The 22937-nt window shown below is 39.1% G+C and overlaps 1 protein-coding gene across 1 annotated transcript in view; it reads right to left on the bottom strand.

The window, feature by feature from the left end:
* LOC143401854 (uncharacterized) overlaps nucleotides 1-22937 on the bottom strand; it is a 99731-nt gene that overhangs the window by 22913 nt on the left and 53881 nt on the right. Inside the window, exons 2-7 of the mRNA XM_077109726.1 lie at nucleotides 14340-14752; nucleotides 13631-13774; nucleotides 13102-13245; nucleotides 10121-10261; nucleotides 8932-9227; nucleotides 7869-7944 (exon numbers count right to left, since the gene is read on the bottom strand). Coding sequence (XP_076965841.1) covers nucleotides 9219-9227; nucleotides 10121-10261; nucleotides 13102-13245; nucleotides 13631-13774; nucleotides 14340-14752 — 851 coding nt within the window. The 3' untranslated portion in view covers nucleotides 7869-7944; nucleotides 8932-9218. The remainder of the gene's footprint in view (nucleotides 1-7868; nucleotides 7945-8931; nucleotides 9228-10120; nucleotides 10262-13101; nucleotides 13246-13630; nucleotides 13775-14339; nucleotides 14753-22937) is intronic.

Here is a 22937-nt window from a genome sequence, read left to right as displayed (position 1 = left end):
TTTAATAAGCAGTTTGGCAATAGAAGCAAGAAAGAAATGATATAAAAACCTAGCACCCACTAGATTATAAATATTAGGAAAGAAAAATCAAAGAAAATGTAATGCATCAGTATAAAGTATATCTGCCTAAGAAAAAGTTCCATGATAAACCCATGAAATCAATGCAAAACAGGAGATAACCCAACCATATATCAATTACTGACTACCTTAATGTACATCAACAAAAACTTTCAAGGTAAGAATTAACACTTGTCTTGAACTAGTGATTTTTCACAGATTAAATTTAAATGACAGATTTTTTTTTCAAAATCACCAATTTATACATATATAAAAGGGAAGAGTCTCTGACATAAAGAAAATATTCAGAACTACTAGAAAGGAAAATACTTCATTGTTCCCTTTTCAGCATTCAATATATGAATGGATTTTATAAATATGTGCTTAATGAGGATCCAGGATCCAAGGGTCCTCTTTTTCAGAGAGAGAAACATGGAAGAAAATGAGACAGAAGACCACAAGGAGAAAGTTACAAGAGATAAAGTATGAGGGGAAGTAGGTCTTGTTCTGTAGCGTGAAGGGTTTATGAAGGAAAAGGCACTATCTTTGTTGAATGCTGACTTGAACCTTTGAGCAGCTCATCCTGACTACCTTGAAATCCCACTTTCACTCCCCATGAACCACAAAGATCATCAATAACCAACTTCCTCAGGTTTCATCCTCAATGTGCCCCTCATGCAGCATCTGACCATGTACACCAATCTTTGCCCCCACCCTCTTTCCTTTTGCCTTAATCACAAACAATATCACGATTTTTCTTTATCCATTTCTCCTCTCATGTTCTTTCTTCTTCAAATCCTTCTCCTCTTTTTTTTTTCTTCCAGTTCTTCTACTAGATATTTCCCCCAAATTTTTATACTAAATAAATAAAATACTGTCTAGGAAAGAACAAACCAATGCTGAAACATAATAAGCAATTGAAAAACTGAAGCTTCCTTTTCCTCCCTGTGTTTTCTTTTCTCAGTGAAATCCTCCATGCTCATGACTTTAACAATCGCTTCCACATAGGCAAGACTTAACTTTCTTTATGATATTGGTGATTTATTTTGATCATTTTATACACAGCAGAACTACATTTAATTCTCTGTCCTAGTTATAAAAGTCACTAGATGCGAAAGCATCTAATTTCACAGTTTGTATAACATTTATGGACAATTTAAATTCTTTTTTAAAAAAATATTTATTATTTAGCCTTTATTGGACACAACATCTTTATTTTTTTTTTTTTTTTATGTAGTGGCTTCTGAAACGCACACACACACACCGACACCCAAACACAAACACCCCCCCCACACACACGCACACACAGGAGGAATGGTCAAAAGGGAGAAAAGGATACTTGGTATTGTTGATGGCTTCTTCAACAGTAGACACAGCTGGGATATAGCGTGGATTCTCAACTTCAGCAGATGCTGAAAGGGGCTTAAATTTTTATATTAGTCTTTTATGAAGAAAGATTGACTAATACAGGCCTGATTTCTCTCTCACATTTGGAGATGAATAAGAAAGACAAAGAAGATTTCCTTTTCTAGCACAAGACACAAATGCAGTCACTAGTTTCTGATAGCAATCTGAGGAATTATGTCTACTTGCTCTATCTTGAAGGCAAGAGACATTATGAGGTGATTAATATAATCCTTAGAATCTATTTAACCATTAATTTTCCTAAAATTCTTCCTTTTTAAAATTTTATTTCTGCCACCTTGAGTATTTGCTCCCTGAATACACATATAGAAAGAAGAGCTCAAGGAAAAGAGTCTCCTGAATATGGGCTCTGGGAAGAGAGTAATGGGAGCAAACCCAAACCCCTTCTAAAGGGTAATAAGGAAAATGATCCTAAACAAAACAAAAAGCAAATATGAACAAAATGGCAGCAGGCTCTATTTGTTGGCCACTTTCTCTGCACCAGCCATCAGGTGAGAACTACACACTATGTTCTCATTTACTCTTCAACTCTTGCAAGTGAGAGAGGTTTTATAAATGCATTCTGTCAGTTTAGCTCCAAAATTGCTTTGGTCCCAATTGGTATGCCTGTTACATTCCATGTGCTTCATCTCTTTGCTTTGTCCCCAACTCTACAAAACTGCCTCTTCATTAACTTGTTGGAATTTAAACACCTTGGAAAGCAGGGCCTTATCTTAACTCCTTCTGATCCTTAACTTTAGGTATGGGATTTAAATTTAGGATTGTTCCTCCATAGTAGAAAATTTCTCAACTTTTTATTTCACTCTGCACTGTTCAAACCTGGATTATATTTGGCATTGATAAACAACAATAGGTTAAGTGAACATCAACCTTTTGGCTCAAAAACAAAGTTTCTTAAGTGCAATTGAAGTGGAATTTTTGAGCACTTAAATGAACTTCAATCAGAACTTACAAGGACCATATAATGTTAAAATGAACTCAAACATTTATAGATTAAGAGCAAAAAATTATTTTTGGAAAGGGTAAAGATGGTTCTTTAGTGACATTTAATCCATATTATAATCTGAATCCTGAGAATGATTAAGACTTTGTGATGGTTAATTTTATATGTTAAATAAAATTAACCATCTGAGTCCCTACATAGCCACTGGAATACAGCTGGCCCACCAGTCCAGACTGGTCAAGGTTTCATGAAAGAAGAGATAGAAATAGAGATAGAGATGTGCGGGGGGGGGGGGGGGGCAGAGAATAGGGGAGGGGGGACAGAGGGAAGGAGAGAAAAAAAGAAGTAGAGGGCTTGAAGAAGGGAGGGGAGGGAGAAGGGTTGAAGGAGGGAGGAGGGGGGGAGGGGCTGAGACAGAGAGCTTACAAACTATTTAAGCTTTTGTATTTGGGGGTCGCCTTTTCCAGCTAAACATTACCTTAACTACTATACTTTGAAAACTGAATGTTGCTGTTGCCCCATCCCCCCTTCCCCTTACTGTTCCTAAATTAATTCTTTATAGCTCCTTCAACTTAACTATTAATCAAATAGATACAAACTAAAGCTTCTGCACATCAAAGGAAACAATTAAGAGCATGAAGAGAGAGCCTGCTGAATGGGAAATCTCTGCCAGCTGCTCCTCTAATAGGGTATTAATAATCTGAATATATGAAGAACTCAAAAAAAAAAATAACACCAAAAAACAATCAATTAACAAATGGGCAAAAGAACTAAACAGGTACTTTACAAAATAAGAAATACAAATGGCTAACAAATATATGAAAAAGATGTTCAACATCTCTAGAAATCAGAAAAATACAAATCAAAACTTCACTGAGATTTCATCTCACTCCAGTCAGAATGTCATCATAAATACAAATAATAATAAATGCTGGTGAAAATGTGGGGAAAAGGTACACTTATGCACTGTTGGTGGGACTTCAAATAACTACAACTACTCCGGAAAGAAGTATGGAGATTTTCAAAGAACTAGCAAGGGAACCACCACAAGACCCAGCTACCTTACTCCTTAATATTTCTAAAGAACTGAAATCAGTATACTCTAGTGTTTCAAGCCAAACTTCAATGTTTGTAACAGTGCAGTTCACAGTAGTCAAGTTATGAAACCGGCCCAGGTGCCTGTCTGCAGATGAATGGATGAAGAAAATGTGGCATCTATATACAAGGAAGTCCTATTTAGCCATAAAAAAGAATAAAATTGTAGCATTCTCTGGTAAATAGATAAAACTGGAGAACAACACACTAAGTGAAATAAACCAGACTCAAAAAGTCAAGGGTTGAATGTTTTCTCTCATATGGGGAAGTTAAAATAAGGGGAAAAAAGTGGATATGAAGAATACAATAAAAATAGAAGGGAGATCAGTGGAGTAGAGGAAGGGGACAGTGGGACAAAGAAAAGAGAGGGGTAAGCACTGGGGACTTAAATGAAGCAAATTATATTCCATGCATGTATGATTATAAAAATGAACCACAATAGTATGTATAACTATAATGTACTTATAAAAATATATAAAGAATGTGATGTCTTCATGTATCACTTTATAAAAAACTAATAATATTCACTGAAAGTGCAAATGTGGAAAGTAGCACTTACTAATTGATGGTGGGATGACAAACTGATACAAGTTCTTTGAAGGAAAATTTGGCATAATTAATAAAAAGTATGAAAGCATAGACTCTTTGATCTAACAATAATATCTCTAGGAAGCCATACTATTTATACAGAAAGTTCTGTTTATAAAAACATTCATTGTAGCATTATTTTCAGTAGCAAAAAAACTTAAAGCTATTAATAGGAAGAGCATAGATTAGTGTTTGCCTGTATTTTGAAATTCTATACCACAATTAAAATGAGATTGGTCCACATAGAAGAATTGAATAAGTAATATAAAAATGTCCATAATATCACATGAAACAAATAAGTATTGGTATGTGGGGACCCAACATGGCGGCCGGCGAGGAGGCAGCACTTTCAATGCCTCCGCAGTAACGGGATCAGAGAAACCCATTCATACACCTACATGTGACCTGCTGAGAAACTTCTAGCAAAATTCCGCTGAAAGGAGACCTGCCGGGAATTACATCAAATAAATTAATAGGAGTAAACAGTAACTCAGCAGTCAAACAGAACAAGAAGCAACATGAGCAGCATGAAAAAGCAAGGAAGAAAAGGAGTACAAACAATGCAGGACAGCCTAAATATTCAGGAGGATATAGAGTCATCAGAAAAAATTGTCATAAAGAACTCAAGGAATACCTTAGACAGATGGAATGGAACCTTAAGGAGGATATGAGATAGCAAATTCAAGCAGCGAAAGAACACATTGAGAATGAATTACATAAACAGATAAAAGAAGAAGTTAAGCATCTTTATCAGAAGATAGAGATTATAAAAAAGAATCAAACAATAATCTTAGAAATGAAGGAAATTGTAAACCAAATTAAAAACTCAAATGAGAGTATCACTAATAGAGTGGAGCAAGTAGAAGCCAGAACATCAGATAATGAAGACAAAATATATCATCTTGAAAAGAGTCTAGCCAACTCAGATAGGCTGGTTAAAAATCACGAGAGAAACATCCAAGAGATATGTGATAACATAAAAAAACCAAATTTAAGAGTCATTGGGATAGAGGAAGAAATAGAAATTCAAACCAAGGGAATGAGTAACCTGCTACATGAAATAATTACAGAAAACTTTCCAGAAATAAAAAAGGAAACAGATATACAAATTGTAGATGCATACAGGACACCGACCATACAAAATCACAGTAGACCAATGCCAAGACACATTGTTATGAAGATATCCAATATACAGAACAAAGAGAAAATATTAAAAGCTACAAGAGAAAGGAGGCAGATTACATTCAGGGGTAAACCAATAAGGTTAAGAACGGATTTTTCATCACAGATGCTGAAAGCGAGAAGATCCTGGAACATCGTATTTCAAACACTGAAAGACAATGGATGCCAACCAAGAATTCTGTATCCAGCAAAATTAAGCTTCAGGTATGACAACAAAAGAAAAATCTTTCATGATACACAAAAGCTAAAAGAATTTGCAGCCAGAAAACCAGCATTGCAAAGCATCTTGAGCAAAACACTACACGAGAAAGAAATGAAAAACAATAACCAAAGCCAACAGTGGGAAGTACCTCAGTAAAGACAGACGGAGAGGGGAAAGCTAATCATGGAGAAACAAACTAAATTAAAAAAAAAGAGAGAGAGAGATAAATAATCAAACATGGCTGGAAGGAAGTACAAACCATATATCAATAGAAGAAACTCTAAACATTAATGGTTTAAACTCTCCAATAAAGCGACGTAGGCTGGTAACATGGATTAAAAAAACAAATCCAACAATATGCTGCCTCCAGGAGACACATCTGACTGGAAAAGACATACACAGGCTGAAGGTGAAAGGCTGGGAAAAAATATACCACGCACACGGTCCTCGCAAGCAAGCAGGGGTGGCCATCCTCATATAGAATAAAATCGACTTCAAGACTAAGTTAACCCAAAGGGATAAGGAAGGACATTATATACTGTTAGAAGGAACCATTCACCAACAAGATATAACAATTATCAATATTTATGCACCAAATAATGGTGCTGCGAGGTTCATAAAACAAATTCTCCTCAAGTTCAAGAATCAAATAGACCACAACACAATAATTATGGGTGACTTCAACACACCTCTCTCACCATTGGACAGATCCTCCAAACAAAAGTTGAATAAAGAAACTATAGAACTCAATATCACAATCAATAACGTAAACTTAACTGATATATATAGAATATATCAACCATCATCAAGTGGATATACTTTTTTCTCAGCAGCACATGGATCCTTCTCAAAAAGAGACCATATATTATGCCATAGGGCAACCCTCAGTAAATATAAAGGGGTGGAGATGATACCATGCATTTTATCTGATCATAATGGAATGAAACTGGAAATCAATGATAAATGAAGGAAGGGAAAATCCTATATCACATGGAAAATGAACAATATGTTACTGAATGATCAAGGGGTTACAGAAGACATAAAGGAGGAAATCAAAAAATTCTTAGAGATAAATGAAAATACAGACACAACTTATCGGAATCTATGGGACACAATGAAAGCAGTTTTAAGAGGAAAATTCATCGCCTGGAGGTCATTAGGCAAATCCACTCACCAATACACATATATTTAAATATAAATTTAATGAAACAATATTAGTGTCCATGAAAAACTGAAATTCAATGTAACTATTATACTAATAATTCTTGTTTAAAAAAAAAAAAACCCTACAGATGAAGGTGTATTTTAAGTTAACATTCAATCAAAATTGTGTTTTCTGAAAAATATTAAAGTACATATTAAAATACATGTCTTCTTTTATATCAGATATTCTTAAAAGGGGTATGCATTAGAGACCCCAATAAAAATGTTTAAAACACATATTTAAACTAAACACTTAGATTTGAATTCTCCTATATTCAACCTTCATTTGCACACTGATTAAAAAAAAAGAAGAAGAATCTATTTTGACTACAGACCAAAGGCTGCAATTACTATTTATTTCTGCTCTAAGTTTGCTCCACTAGACCCAGATCCTGTCAGTCACAGACCTATTTTTAGTTCAAGGGCCTTCCAAGTAGGAACAAGCTGAAGCTCTCCCCCATCTTCCCATTAAAAAACCTGCAGCTTAGAGTCCATTTACTCATAAGTAAAAAATAGCTGCCTTAATTATTTTTATATTTCATCTCTTATTAACAAATGAAAGTTGATATGCAAACATTAAATCAGAAGAACACATTTTAGGTTCAATATAAAATCTAAGAGTCATTTTACAGCATTATATTAATGATTTTATTTTATTATGGTAATCATTATATTACGATTTTATGCAGAAACTAATAATGGCATCCACTGAAAAATCCTTTTGAATTCTTAATTGGGTCAAATTATTTAAAAATTAACTATGAATATTATAGTAAAAAGTAAGGAGAAATCTCCCACAAAACACAGTAAGACTGTTTTATAATAATAATAATAATAATAATAATAATAAAAAGAGCTAAGAAATTGGCTAGTGTATTAATTAAGCTCCCAAGAATAAAGTATCTCAAAATTGTTATGCCAGGTAAAAGCTAATAAGATATTATATGAGAGTATAGAACAACTATCATTATCTATGAGAAATGTTTCTGCTGTTGTTAAAAAGGATATATAACACTTGGCTTAATTTGGTTGTCTTCAAAATTTTACTTTTGTGTACCTAATACATAAAAAACTAAGATCAATTACTAACTACTCAACAGAGGTTTTTTTGTGTTACACACATTACTCATTAAACGAATGCAAATGATAGTCACAAGGAAAAGAGCTTCTTACCTTTCGAATAACTTGTTGCTGCTTTGCATGCTTTGCTCTTAATTCAGACAACTCCTTCCAAAGGGACTCATTCTCACTATTATAATTTAAAAAAAAATAAAATAAAATAGATTTAGTCAGAAAACCAAACCCCAGTATCTTTAATTAAGAATACTAGAGAATTAAAAAACACAAACCTAGAGAACTTAACTGTGTTTGTTTTCAGTATGATATGTATTTTTATGAGACCAGAAAGCTGGTTCAATAATACAGGAATGACAACTATCAACACAACTCCAGAATCATTCCTTCTTAAATGTATTATCTGCTATTCATGGCAAAATATAAAAAAAAAAAACTTAAAACACACTTCTATATCCATATACATTACACAAATGGCCCGATTCCAAAGAATACTTTGCCATTTTCTATTTAATGTTTGAAAAAGCCATTGATAAGCAATAGCCTGCGTTTGAACATCTACCTACTCCCCCGACAGCTCTCCTCATAAAAGATCCCAGATGCAAAGCGAGGGGTGTGTGCCTGTGGTCAGGTCGCTAGGGTACAGATTTCCCCAGCTAACCCCACGCCAAAGAGCCCGGCCTGGATCTCCGGTTCTGATCCCTACCCGAGCCAGATGGAGGATGAGTGTGCAATAACGTGGCTCCCGCGCCCTAGGTACCTAGTCTGCCTAGGCTGCGCCGGCCGGGAAAGCGACCTGGCCAGACCCTTACGGGGCGCCCCTCCCCCACCTCGGCCCGCAGCGAGCATTGCCGCAGGGCCCCAGCTCCCCTCCTGAACAGTACCAGGGGTCCTCTAGAGGCCGCGCGCAAAGGCCGCGCGCAAAGGCCGCGCGCAAAGGCCGCGCGCAAAGGCCGCGCGCAAAGGCCGCGCGCAAAGGCCGCGCGCAAAGGCCGCGCGCAAAGGCCGCGCGCAAAGGCCGCGCGCAAAGGCCGCGCGCGGTGCCTCACAGCCGCCAAGCGCTGCGGGCCGGCAGGGAGCGTCCAGCCACAGGCCGCGAGAGACAACCCCGCGGGAGGGAGCGGGAGGAGGCGGTTCGGAGGCCGCGGTGCCCCGACCATACCTGGCTCCAGGTGATGAACTCCTTGCTGTGGGTTTCCTCCACAAGCTTCCACAACTTGCTGAGGAAAGCGGCGGCGGGAGGCGGCGCCCGCGACGGCCGAGCAAGGGCGGAGCACAGAGATTTGTCTGTCACATGTGGTCGCCTGGCCTCCCAGCCTAGCTGAGCACCCTGCAGGGCTGGGTGGGGGTGCGGCCCGAGAGCTGCTGCACCTGCGTGGTGAACGTTCTTGGGGCGCCGCCTCCCGCGGGCGCCGCCTCCCGCGGGCGCCGTGAGAGGTGCCTAGTACCTTAGTGCACCTTCCAAAATGCAAATTTAGAAAATCAAAAATACTATCAAAGTGTGAAATATGATATATCAAGAACTATGTAATGTTTTGAACAACCAACAATAAAAAAAAAAGAAAATCAAAAATACACTGCATACCCATGATTATAATTCAAAGCTTCCCTATTATAAGAATTTTTTGTGATCTACTCAAAGGGAGATTTTGTTCTAAAAGCCCAGGGTGGAATTCTAGGAAAAGAATAAACTTCACAGCTCATCAAGAGAGAACCCAAGAAATAATCATTTAAAAAAAAAAAAATTCTTTAAGTTTCCGTGAGCAGTAACATCTTAGGGTTTTTTCTTTTCCTTCTGCTAAATTCCCTGTAATTTTCTCAAGCCTTTTTATTACCACATTCCACTTTTAATTAAACTTATACAGTAATGGCTACATGGCAGGTCATTGCCTTTCACGGTTTACAGCCCTTTTATGGATTTAGTAAAACTAGCTTATTTCAGTAAAAGATATTCATTCAAAAATGTAATAGTTAATGCCTATCATGTACAAAGGACTTATTCTATACATTGGATATATATAAGTAAACAACAAAAAAAGTCCTACAGTGAGGACTTTTTTTCAGTCAAAGCAGGAATGAACCTTCCTATTATAATAATGACTCTTCATCCTCAATCAGAATGTTGTAAGCATTTTCCTTTCATCAAGAAAATGAAGAATGAGCTCTCTCTACAGATGAACACAGGGAAAGATGGAGAATAGAATATTTAATTAAAGTTTTATTGGTCTGATTCATTCTAAGAAAGAACACCTGTGTATTTTCCGTACATTCTGCATTACAATAGCTAAAATTGCTCATTGGTCAACCATCCATGTCAAAATCTTAGCTAAATAATGTTAACAACAACTCACCTTCCTTTTAATGTTCTCCAACAAGTCATCCTGGCCTTGTTTGAAGTAAGGATGCTGAAATTCAACAGGACCATCTCTTTCCTGCTTTACTATTCCAGAGTCAATAATTTGTACTACTTTACGGAAACCATCTGAAAAAAACTGAAAATTTACTCACACTGGAATTAGACAACAGTCAAAAAGTCACAATGCTTGTGTGGAATTTTCCTTTATCATCTTAATGAGAAAAAAATGGTTTAATCAGTAATTGGTTAGCAGAACTAATAAACTGCTGTCCATACTTAAACATATTTAGTTGCCTTACAAAGCTTGCAATGTTATTGTGCTTGAAGTATTTTGGACGAATTTCTTTTGCAAATCTTTGTTCATCCAAGACCAGAAAACTTTGGCCATTCTAAAGAAAACCAGAAAAGGTCAATTCTTTCACACCTCTGTATATTTCCACCACTGTTGCCTCTCCTGGAGAGCCCTTCTGGTTCCCCATTATACCCTAAATTCCTCCTTAAAGTTCAAGGTCAGTTGCATGCAGATCTCATCTCTTTGGTGAAATCTTCCTTGGTGATCTTTATTATAGCACTTATTACATCATATTGAAATGTATGTGCCTTTTTATACTGGACTATGAAAATACTTTTAATATAAAGACTGTCATAATTACATCCATTCACCTACAAAGCTATCACAGTGTTTTGTATACATTAAACTCAATAAGTATTAGTTGAATAAATCAATGAATACACAGATAAGTGCTAACCATCCATTTAGTCAAGCTTCCTTTTCCTTGAAAAGGCCAGGATAGAACTGAATGACTTCTGACCTTTTAGATCAAAGTCTGAATCAAGGACTCCCTGGGACACATTAAAGACTTGCTAATTAATGACAGAACTCTTGCTTTATAAAGCCCTTATATGTGGTGATTTTGTTAGATTTGCTATAATTTACTCTAAAATACTCCTACTTAAACAGTAATATGTAGTTTGACCCTTAATTGTAATTTGCACACAGACCTGAGTTCATTTTCATTTTCCTACTGGCATATTAGAAAAATGAGTAGTTAAAATATATACTAAGCTGGGCACAGTGTCGCACGCCTGTAATCCCAGTGACTCAGGAGGCTGAGGGAGGAGGGCTGCAAACTCAAAGCCAGCTTCAGCAACTTTTGAGACCCAGTCTCAAAATAAAAAATAAAAAGGGCTGGGGATATGGCTCAGCAATTAAATGCCGGTGGGTTCAGTCCCCTGTGCAGACAGGGGGAAAAAAAAAAGCTAAGACTTAATAATTTAATAATGGAATAAAAAATTACTGTCTTATTTCTTTGCTTTAAAATTCATGAAACTAAGTATTTGTGGATGAGTATGAAACTCTGCATTTGATACTGCAGAGAAAATAAGACTGTTATTAATATACTGGGCTTATGAGAATTTATTGGACTTGCCACTAACATAATAATAACCTTTTATTAAAACCAATTACCAATATATTTAGGTACCATTTCTAAGTAGTACAAACAAGGCTTTTCCAAGTCAAAAAGGTATGATAAAGTCAGCTCAGGCAGAAAGAGGACCTCATCCAATTTCTAACATGAATACATAGATGAGTAACAGACTGTGCTGATCCATCCTTGTCAACTTTTAATCCTTCTGACTGATGAAAAGCATGAGACATCTGTTTATTTTAAGTACATCCTAGTAGCTGGCTTTCTTATTTTCACCTTTCCTTGCGCAACTGTACAGAATTCATCAAATGCTTAATACGCACAGCTTCACCCAGAAGGGTTTAAAAAAAAAAATCCAGTTGACAACACAAGAAAATTAAACACTAGAAAGTTTAAAAATGAATAAATGACACTAAGAATAGTCAAAATCTCATATGCTTGATAGGGTAGACTATTAAAAATAAAATTGAAAACTATTAATAAAAAGGAAAGAAACAAAGAAAAGGGATGTAGCATGTAACAGGTGTCAGGCATTATGCTGGTAGTTTTGACTTGTTCTCAAAAACTCCATACATGAAAATATTCCCAACTGAGTGATCATCTACAGTTAAGAAAAACCCAAAATGCCTCATAAATTGATTCCAATAATCCAAGTGTCTACTAAAGTCAATGTAGTGTCGATGTTAATAATCATTCTGTCTAGAATCTTTGTGTTTGGAACTAGAAAGGGTCTCGGGTCATGGAGGCAACCTATCCATCCATCTTATGCACAGAGAAACTTAGACCAGACAGGATAAGAGGCTTGAGTGGGGTTATCCTTGTTTGGAAGCAGAGTCATGATCAAATAATCTAGGCACCCATATACCATTCTGTGGGCAACTGTTTGGGGAAATTTAGTAATTCTTCCTTAGCTCCTCATCAAGTTACTGAACACGGTCTATTAGCACTTTCATTATCATAATTATAAAATACCCGATTACACAAATGGCCCGATTCCAAAGAATACTTTGCCATTTTCTATTTAATGTTTGAAAAAGCCATTGATAAGCAATAGCCTGCGTTTGAACATCTACCTACTCCCCCGACAGCTCTCCTCATAAAAGATCCCAGATGCAAAGCGAGGGGTGTGTGCGTGTGGTCAGGTCGCTAGGGTACAGATTTCCCCAGCTAACCCCCAGCCAAAGAGCCCGGCCTGGATCTCCGGTTCCGATCCCTACCCGAGCCGGATGGAGGATGAGTGTGCAATAATGTGGCTCCCGCGCCCTAGGTACGTCGTTTGCCTAGGCTGCGCGGGCTGGGAAAGCGACCCGGCCAGACCGTTACGGGCCGCCCCTCCCCCACCTCGGCCCCCGTTGAGCGTTGCGGCCGGCCAGAGCTCCCCTCCTGAACAGTACCAGGGGTCCTCTAGAGGCTGCGCGCGGTGCCTCACAGCCGCCAAGCGCCGCAGGCCGGCAGGGAGCGTCCAGCCGCAGGCCGCGAGAGACAACCCCGCGGGAGGGAGCGGGAGGAGGCGGTTCAGAGGCCGGCCGCGATGCCCCGAGCATACCTGGCTCCAGGTGATGAACTCCTTGCTGTGGGTTTCCTCCACAAGCGTCCACAACTTGCTGAGGAAAGCCGGCACATTGGAACTCTGCTTCAATGTTAACGGGAGGGAGGCGGCGCCGGCGGCGGGAGGCGGCGCTGGCAGCGGCTGAGCAAGGGCGGGGCACAGAGATTTGTCTGTCACGTGTGGTCGCCTGGCCTCCCAGCCTAGCTGAGCACCCGGCGGGGCTGGGTGGGGGTGCCGGCCTGAGAGCTGCTGCGCCTGCGTGGTGGGCGTTCTCGGGGCGCCGCCTCCCGCCGGCGCCGCCTCCCGCCGGCGCCGCCTCCCGCCGGCGCCGCCTCCCGCCGGCGCCGCCTCCCGCCGGCGCCGCCTCCCGCCGGCGCCGCCTCCCGCCGACGCGGGCGGAAGCGGTGCCTAGTACCTTAGTGCCACGGGCTGCAGGGAGTGTCCAGCCGCAGGCCGCGAGAGACAACCCCGCGGGAGGGAGCGGGAGGAGGCGGTTCAGAGGCCGGCCGCGATGCCCCGAGCATACCTGGCTCCAGGTGATGAACTCCTTGCTGTGGGTTTCCTCCACAAGCGTCCACAACTTGCTGAGGAAAGCCGGCACATTGGAACTCTGCTTCAATGTTAACGGGAGGGAGGCGGCGCCGGCGGCGGGAGGCGGCGCTGGCAGCGGCTGAGCAAGGGCGGGGCACAGAGATTTGTCTGTCACGTGTGGTCGCCTGGCCTCCCAGCCTAGCTGAGCACCCGGCGGGGCTGGGTGGGGGTGCCGGCCTGAGAGCTGCTGCGCCTGCGTGGTGGGCGTTCTCGGGCGCCGCCTCCCGCGGGCGCCGCCTCCCGCGGGCGCCGCCTCCCGCGGGCGCCGCCTCCCGCGGGCGCCGCCTCCCGCGGGCGCCGCCTCCCGCGGGCGCCGCCTCCCGCGGGCGCCGCCTCCCGCGGGCGCCGCCTCCCGCGGGCGCCGCCTCCCGCGGGCGCCGCCTCCCGCGGGCGCCGCCTCCCGCGGGCGCCGCCTCCCGCGGGCGCCGCCTCCCGCGGGCGCCGCCTCCCGCGGGCGCCGCCTCCCGCGGGCGCCGCCTCCCGCGGGCGCCGCCTCCCGCGGGCGCCGCCTCCCGCGGGCGGGAGCGGTGCCTAGTACCTTAGTGCCACGGGCGCAGGGAGCGTCAAGCCGCAGGCCGGGAGAGACAACCCCGCGGGAGGGAGCGGGAGGAGGCGGTTCGGAGGCTGCGGTGCCCAGACCATACCTGGCTCCAGGTGATAAACTCCTTGCTGTGGGTTTCCTCCACAACCGTCCACAGCTTGCTGAGGAAAGCCGGCACGATCAAACTCTGCTTCAACGTTAACCAGAGGCAGAACGCAGCGGCGGTGCAGGTCGGAGGCGGTGCCGGCGCAGGCTGTGAGGTGGCGGCTGCTCCCCGAGAACTCCCACCACGCAGGCGCAGTAGCTCTCGGGCCCCGCCCCCACCCAGCCCCGCGGGGCGCTCAGCTAGGCTGGCAGGCCTGGCAACCGCAGGTGACAGACAAATCTCTGTGCTCCGCCCATGCGCCCTGGTCTCCCGCTGGTCCTCCGCGGAGCCAGTCCTAGGCCCGGCGGCGCCATAGAGAAAAGTTATTGGATGCTGCCGGCGCGATGGGTGGGAGTTAAAGGGGGCGCTGCCTTCTCATTTGCCTTTTATACGGGAGGTTTAGCTGTAGCGGACCTTCAGCTTAGGAGAAGGCGCCCAGTTGTTTCTATTGGGAAGGGCATTGAATTCTCTGGCTGTGCCAGAAAGGGCTATAAAAAGCCATTAGGGGCTTTGTAATTTGCATCTGGGTAGTGGAAGGGATAAATCACTGAGGCAGAGGGCAGCTTTCCAATGTGATGTGTTAGGCCCAAATACAAACTGTTAAAATAATGAACCTTATCCTTAAATTTTAATTAGGGGAAAGCGACTCCTTTAAAATATTTATCGAAAAGAGGAATTTAAACAATAACTATTTTGTAAATACGGATTACTGTAAACCAGGCACTGTAATAGGCATGCTGTTACATATTGTTTATAATTATGCAAACATCAGTGCCTACTCTGTGCCCAGCCTAAAATGAATTAGCCTAATTCTTTTCTGAGGAGTGGGTAAGGAGAGTGAGGGGGAGTTTAGGAGGCGGAACAGAATTAAACCCAGGAGCACTTAACCACTGAGTCACATCTCCAGTCTATTATTATTATTATTATTATTATTATTATTTTGATGTAGGGTCTCCCTAAATTGCTAAGGGCCTCAGTAAATTGCAGAACTTTAATTCTCCTGCCTCAGCCTCTGGAGCTGCTGGGTTTACAGGCCTGTGCCACGAGACCCAGCTCATTGTCTAATACTTTATATTATTTTAGTCAAATTCATTGTTCCTTCAGGTACACTGTAGGTACATTTTTATTTACCTGAAATAGTTTGGCATATGGAAAAAATTATTGGGCAAGGAAAAAGTAAGTCTGAGTTTGGGTTCAGCTTCAGGGACACTTTAATGTATGTTAAATTACACTGGTACTGTGTCATTTGGAAGAATTCTTTAATGTATCTGCAAAGGTTTTTTCCCATTTCATCCTTGGAGATAAGAATATATTTTCCCTAATAATATAGCTGAAAAATTCTTTGAAAGTATGAAGGGTTGTGCAAAATTAAACTTTTAGCTTTTACAATAGTCAGCAAAAAATAAGATTTGCAAATAAAGATAATTCACTATAGAATTAGTTTCCTTCCTAGGTATATGTAAAATAGTCTATTTTTTAAAATGTACATAATTTCCAATGAGCACATATTGATTGAATACTGACTTTGTGTTCAGCACTGGCTTATTCCCTGAAACAAAATCAGATGTATGAAGGGATACAAGTAATAAAGGATTTTTGATTAGCTTGTATATATGACAAGGGCTTTACAGCTCTTATTCAATCCCCACAACCATCCAATTATTGAAGCTTCAAAGTACTTGATTCAGATTCTGATCCAATCAATTATGCAAAAATCTGGTATCAACAGTGTAACCAGACTTAGTGATTAATAATTATTTTCAAGGATAAGAAGACTGAAGCCAAAGATGAACTACACAGAGGTTTCTACCTACATTCCTTTCTGGACAATGTGTTGATTTTTCTCCATTTTGGAATGGTATTTACCAGATCTAGTGCCTCTTACATCAAATGTGAGTGAAAATACCCCCTATACTTACTTCACAGAGTGAAACTCAACGAACTGACATTTTTCTCCACAATCCTACAGACACCTTTCTAAAACACAAATCTGAAAACCTTATCTTCTCTTTGAAGTCATTCAGTGGCTTCCCATAATTTCCAGAACTAAGTCTAAACCTTTAAGATGGCATGAAAGACCTTCAGTGTTCTGATACTACCTACTATTCGAGTCATGGTCCAGCACTCTTCACACCTTAGCCTGAGCCACATCTGACTGCTTCACTGCTGTTATTTTACAAGTCACATTCTTTCACACCTCTGTATATTTCCACCACTGTTGCCTCTCCTGGAGAGTCCTTCTGGTTCCCCATTATACCCTAAATTCCTCCTTAAAGTTCAAGGTCAGTTGCATGCAGATCTCATCTCTTTGGTGAAATCTTCCTTGGTGATCTTTATTATAGCACTTATTACATCATATTGAAATGTATGTGCCTTTTTATACTGGACTATGAAAATACTTTTAATATAAAGACTGTCATAATTACATCCATTCACCTACAAAGCTATCACAGTGTTTTGTATACATTAAACTCAATAAGTATTAGTTGAATAAATCAATGAATACACAGATAAGTGCTAACCATCCATTTAGTCAAGCTTCCTTTTCCTTGAAAAGGCCAGGATAGAACTGAATGACTTCTGACCTTTTAGATCAAAGTCTGAATCAAGGACTCCCTGGGACACATTAAAGACTTGCTAATTAATGACAGAACTCTTGCTTTATAAAGCCCTTATATGTGGTGATTTTGTTAGATTTGCTATAATTTACTCTAAAATACTCATACTTAAACAGTAATATGTAGTTTGACCCTTAATTGTAATTTGCACCCTGGGAATAGTTAATGGTTGAAATACTCTAATTAAGAATACACACTCCAGATGCATTTGGTTAGCATTTGAAAGATGTATCAAATTCCTACTCTCTGAAAGCATTCTTTCTTTCTTTCTTTCTTTTTTAATCAGCATCAAAGTTTTGTTAATTAGGATAATATATGTGAAAATGAATTTGTGTGTGAAATGAGTGAAGTTCAGGATATTTGTGTTTACTAAAAACTGTGTACACCTCCACTTTGGACTAAACTGGGAATCCTGATACTTGAGCAATAGCATCCTTCTTCGGAAGGTGCCCTTGTCCCTGACCTTAGGATTCTTATCCTCTTAATCAAAGCATTTGGGTGATCTGGGGCGAAAGTAAAAATGGAGGCTCTCCTACAATTTTTTTGCCATAGTTTTCATAAGACATAATAGGTTAGGGATGTGGTAGAGTGAATGCTGGTAGCATGGGTCCTTGGGTTTGATCACCAGCACAAAAAAGAAAAAGAAAAAAGACATGTTTGGTAAAATATCCAAGAAGATCAAATTTAATTATTATTGTCTGGTATTCTGTTAATGGAACAGTGATGTGTAAAATAATTAATGAATAAAGACACAATTATTAAATCATGTTTATTCCATATAATTATTTTTTCTTGATTTTATTTCAACAAAGTCACTGATTTGGCTGTCATCATCAAAATTGTTACATAATCTGTGTTGTATGGATGTTATTTATCAAACTATTAAAAATGTAATTGCACTCAAAGCACAAATGTATTTAAAACCAATCTATTTTCTAAAATTATTAAAAATAAATGTTGAATGTTGAAAAATTAGGTATGTTCATATTTTAAGTTATATTCAGAATTGTTACAAAATTAAAATTCAATAAATTATTATTTAATAAATTTTAATTTTTAAAAACTATCCACATAAATATCATATTTTAAATTTAATATTTTGAAAGAAAATCAAATGGATTAAATGCTTCAAAAAATAAACTCTCTTTTACTCTGAAACAGTTCTGTCTCTGGCATGGATAGAAAGTAGAGTAACCTAAAATCTTGTATTTCAAAGGCATAGGAGATGGAGTGATGTTAAGAACTGTAGGATGCCAACACTGAGTGCTAGATCCCAAGTGATAGAGGGGCATATTTCTTTCTTTTTTTTAATATATGAAAAGACATTTTATTATATTACTAAATAACATATTAGTGAATACACTAGATTGCATTTTCTCAAATGGCAAATGAGACACCAGATAACATTTTTCTTTTATTCTCCCAGGAGTCTCAATATCATCTGTCTTTTGGTTTGGATTCTTACGACATCTATGATACTGTCCATGAGGATTCCAACGATGTTTAGTAGTAAAGAACATTTTGCTAAATTTTTCTATCATGGGTCCTTGCTCAAGGTGTTCATCTTTTTCTTCTAATCTGGTTTTTAGCACTTGATCATGTGTTTCTTCATTACTGTGCACAGGATCTGGTTGAGGAATAGGTTGTGTATGTTCATATGGGATATCCACAGAATAGGACACCATACCAATGTCCTGCCAATAGATGTCAAAGCAAGCTCTACTTTGCAATTAGAGGCATCTGGAAGAGAAGAAAATGTGGATTTATGACAAACACCAGAAAAAGCACTGTTTTGAACTGGAAATAAATGCTTCCAGAGAATTCTCTTTGATATCATCCATTTGAATGCTATCGCTGCCGTGGTGTTATAAAGATGATCAGACCATATGATGAAAGATGTTCTGAAGAGCAACCACCTTTAAAATCTGCTTCTAGGCACACCAATTTTTATTCCAGGAGACTGCCTCCGCCTATTTGATTCTTAATGAGTGTATGCATTAGGATATTCAAGGCCTTCTAAAGTCCTGGGTTCTAGGCAGAGAACTGCTCTAGAGTATAAAAGTAATACATCTAGATTTTACCAACTCTCTTGAACATTTGCTGAGACCTAATGTTGGAACATTGTGACATCAGTGTACTTCACCTGGTTTATAGAATGGGGGAGTAGCTTTTTGCATATTTTTGGTAACATATCTTTGTAACTGTGGCAGAATAGCAACTGATTCTTAGTTCTTCTACTTGATGGTACCGTTGTGAAAAGAAAATGAGTCGACTTTCACTAATTCTGATTCTTTGGGACTACAAAAAATCCAATCACTGAAACAGTCAAATTGGCTTAGATTAGTCATCCAAGAATATAAATCTGGCAAAATTCTCCAGATTGAAGCAACAAAACAGATCCTTACATTGAACTATGAGTTCAGTTAGATGGAAAACTAAATTTCAGTGCTGGATTGTAGGTTTAATTTCATGGCACCTTTCAGATATTAGTGGTTAAGGATATATTCCAAGATATATTTCCAAACTCTTATGATAAAGACCTCCTAACATCACTCTGTGAAGAACTCCCATTTCCTCCATATAAGTTCTATACCATTTATTTTCTTGATCTACTGAAACAACCTACCAAACATTTGTACAAATTACCTCATTTGACACCTGGTGGCATCCTTTCAACTTTGACATAATTAGTAATCTAATACCAGATTTACATTTTATATATATAATATACACACACACATATACATATATACGTATATATACACACATATATATATTCACATACATGTAGATGGTTTTGTGGATTATTTTTATACACAGGTATTTAATATTTTTTTTTCTGAGGTGGAGTCTTACTATGTTACATAGATTGGTCTTGAACATCTGGGCTTAAGTGATCTTCCTGTCTACTCTTACAGAGTAGCTAGCATCACTGTACTTGCCTAAAAAAAATCTATATTTACTTTTAATTGTGGTAAAATATATATTGTATAAAATTCACTATGTTAACTTTTTTTTTTTTTGGTACTGGGGATTGAACCCAGGGGTACTTAACCAATGAGCCACATTCCCAGCTTTTTAATTTTTTTTTTATTTTGATAGAGAGTCTAAGTTGCTTAGGACCTTGCTAAATTGCTGGGTCTATCCTTGAATTTATGATCTTCCTGACTCAACCTTCCAAATCACTGGAAGTACAGACTTGCACGACTAGGCTTGGCTATGCTAATTATTTTTAAGTGTTCAATTTAGTAGTTCAGTACATTCATATTGTTGTGTAAACAATCTCCAAAACTCTTTTAATATTATAAATGTAAAACTCTATTCTCATGACAACTACCATTTCTCCACTCCCCCAGTCTCTGGCAACCACCATTTACTTTCTGACTTTATAAATTAGATTACTCACATATATCTGTATCTCATATATATCTGTTCATGCAGTATTCATTCTAGAGAATGGCTTATTTCACTTGCCATAATATCCCCAAGATTCAACCATGTTGTAGCATGTTTTATAATTTTCTTTCTTTATAGGGTAGAATCTTCTATATGTGCACACACACACACACACACACACACTCAACATACTGCATTTTGGTATCCTTTTATCTGTCAATGGACATGCTACTTGTTTCCATCTTTTGGCTGTTATAAATGGTGTTGCCATGAACATTGATATATATAATTTGATGAATTTTGCTTTTCTCATTTGACAACACTTGGTGAAAATTCTTTCAATTGGCACAATTATAATTTACTCCTTTTAATAATTTTGTGGTGCTCCACAATGTGTTTAGAGCAGAATATATCCAGGCTACTGATGGACATTTGTTTCATTTCAAGGAGCTTATTTATTTAATTATTTACACCCCTCCTCCACCGGGGATTAAATCCAGGGGCACCTAACCCCTGAACCACATCCCTAGCCCTTTGTATTTTTTATTTTGAGATAGGGTCTCCCTAAGTTGCTTAAGGCCTCACTAAGTTGCTGAGGCTGACTTTGAACTTGTAATCCTCTTACTACCTCAGCCTCTCCAGATGCTAGGGTACAGGCATGTACTATCATGCCCAGCATTTATTTACACTTAAAGATCCTGAAAAAAAAAATGGAGAGAGAAAGAGGGTAAAGAAGGTAGAAAGAAAGTAAGGAAGGGAGAGAGGGAGAGAGAAGGAAGAAAGGAAAGAAAGACGGAAGGAAGGAAGGAAGAAAAGAAAGAAAGAGACAAAAGAAAGAAAGACTGGCTGAAAGAAAGAAATCTCAAGCTTAAATCCTTAAATATTGGTGCTTTTATTTCTTTGAATTAGTGAATTCAGATATTCATGTATGACTTACATAGCAAATCTATATTTTCCATTATTACCAGCATACAAAAAGAAAGTAACACTGATTAAAAAAAAATTCCCCTATTTGAGCCAAGAGAAAGCTATTGTATATGCATCCAAGGCTATGACGCTCCTAGCAACCAGAAATGTCAACATCATGCTTCTATGACAATAGCAAATATTTAAGCTTGACAAAAGAATCTAATATTTGGTGCTCAGGGGAGATTTCACCATTGGATAGAAATGAAAGAAAATACCTTTATTCTTTGGTATTTTCATAACCATTAATGCAACATCAGGAAACTAAATCTTACTTGTGATTTTTGGGGAATTGGTAGTTGAAGATATATTCTATATCTGTTTTGGACTAATTTATTTATGTTTTATTTTTCACTAGTTCAATTAATAATTTATGGTAACTATCTCCTGTAGGCTTACTCAACTGAAAGAGGAGAAAAGCAGCCAATATTTATGGAGATATTTACGGGCATTGAGATCCAAAGAATTTTGGTCACATTCCCACAGGCTCACAAATCAGCATGTTTATGTATCGAAATATGTATGTACATATGAGAGGGTACTGGGAACATGCAAAACATTTCCACTTTGAAGCCTATGTCTTTCCACTATGTTGTTTAGGATTTATCTTATGATGGGCCTGTTCTATGATAGATGAAACCTGGTGTCTCAAGTCTCCTGTATCTGATGTGTCTGGAATAAGTGCTTGCCATCCCCAGTCCAAAGTGGTAGCCTTCCCTCTGCTTCTCTTTCTCTTCTCAAGCCTATAACTGGGCTGCAGTTTTCTGATTTGGTGCAGATTTGGGCCTCCAATGTATACCCACTTGGCTTGGCTGCTCTCTTAGCTCTTACACATGGTTTGTCACAGGCAGACTGACTTTAGGGGCCAGTTAAAAATTAAGACTATTATAATAAATACAAGAAAGTACAACAAAATGCTGCTTTTTTTCAGGATAACTGTTTTTGACATTTTTTAAATTACCAAAATCTGTAGTAACAAATATGCTACTCCCACAAACAAACAAAAACATATTTTAGGTCTCCTGTTTTACCTGGAGCTTAATTAGGTAACTGAGTACTCCAGACCTGAGTCTTGTTTCAACCAGATAGATCATTTGGATCTTGATGCAAGGTGTTATAGGCTGATTCATGCTCCATAAAAATTCATACGTTGAAATCTTCACCCTGATGCTTCAAAATGTGACCATACTTGGAGATGAGGTCCTTTAAGGTCATATCCACCCTTCCTACTTCATTTTTATTTTTCTTGTTTTCATTTTATTTGTTCACTCTATAATTATATGCCATCTGAATCTAAAAAATGAAAATTATTTTTCTCCAATTTCTTTATATCAGTAGGACATGTGGATGGATTGAATCCAATATGACTGGAAGAGCATACAATACAGACAACACACACAGCAAGGGGTGACTATGTGAGAACATAAGGAAAAGACAGGTAGTTGGAAGCCAACAAAAGGTGCCTTAGAGGAAACCAGACTTGCCAACAACTTGATCTTGGATTTTAATCTCCAGAATTGTGAGAACACAGATTTGTGTTGTTTAATCCACCTAGTAACTCTAGCACACTAATATA

Source organism: Callospermophilus lateralis, chromosome 6, assembly GCF_048772815.1.
Source record: "Callospermophilus lateralis isolate mCalLat2 chromosome 6, mCalLat2.hap1, whole genome shotgun sequence".
Taxonomy (NCBI): Eukaryota; Metazoa; Chordata; class Mammalia; order Rodentia; family Sciuridae; genus Callospermophilus; species Callospermophilus lateralis.
Note: the sequence above shows the minus strand (reverse complement) of the source record. Positions and strands in the feature narration are given on the sequence as shown.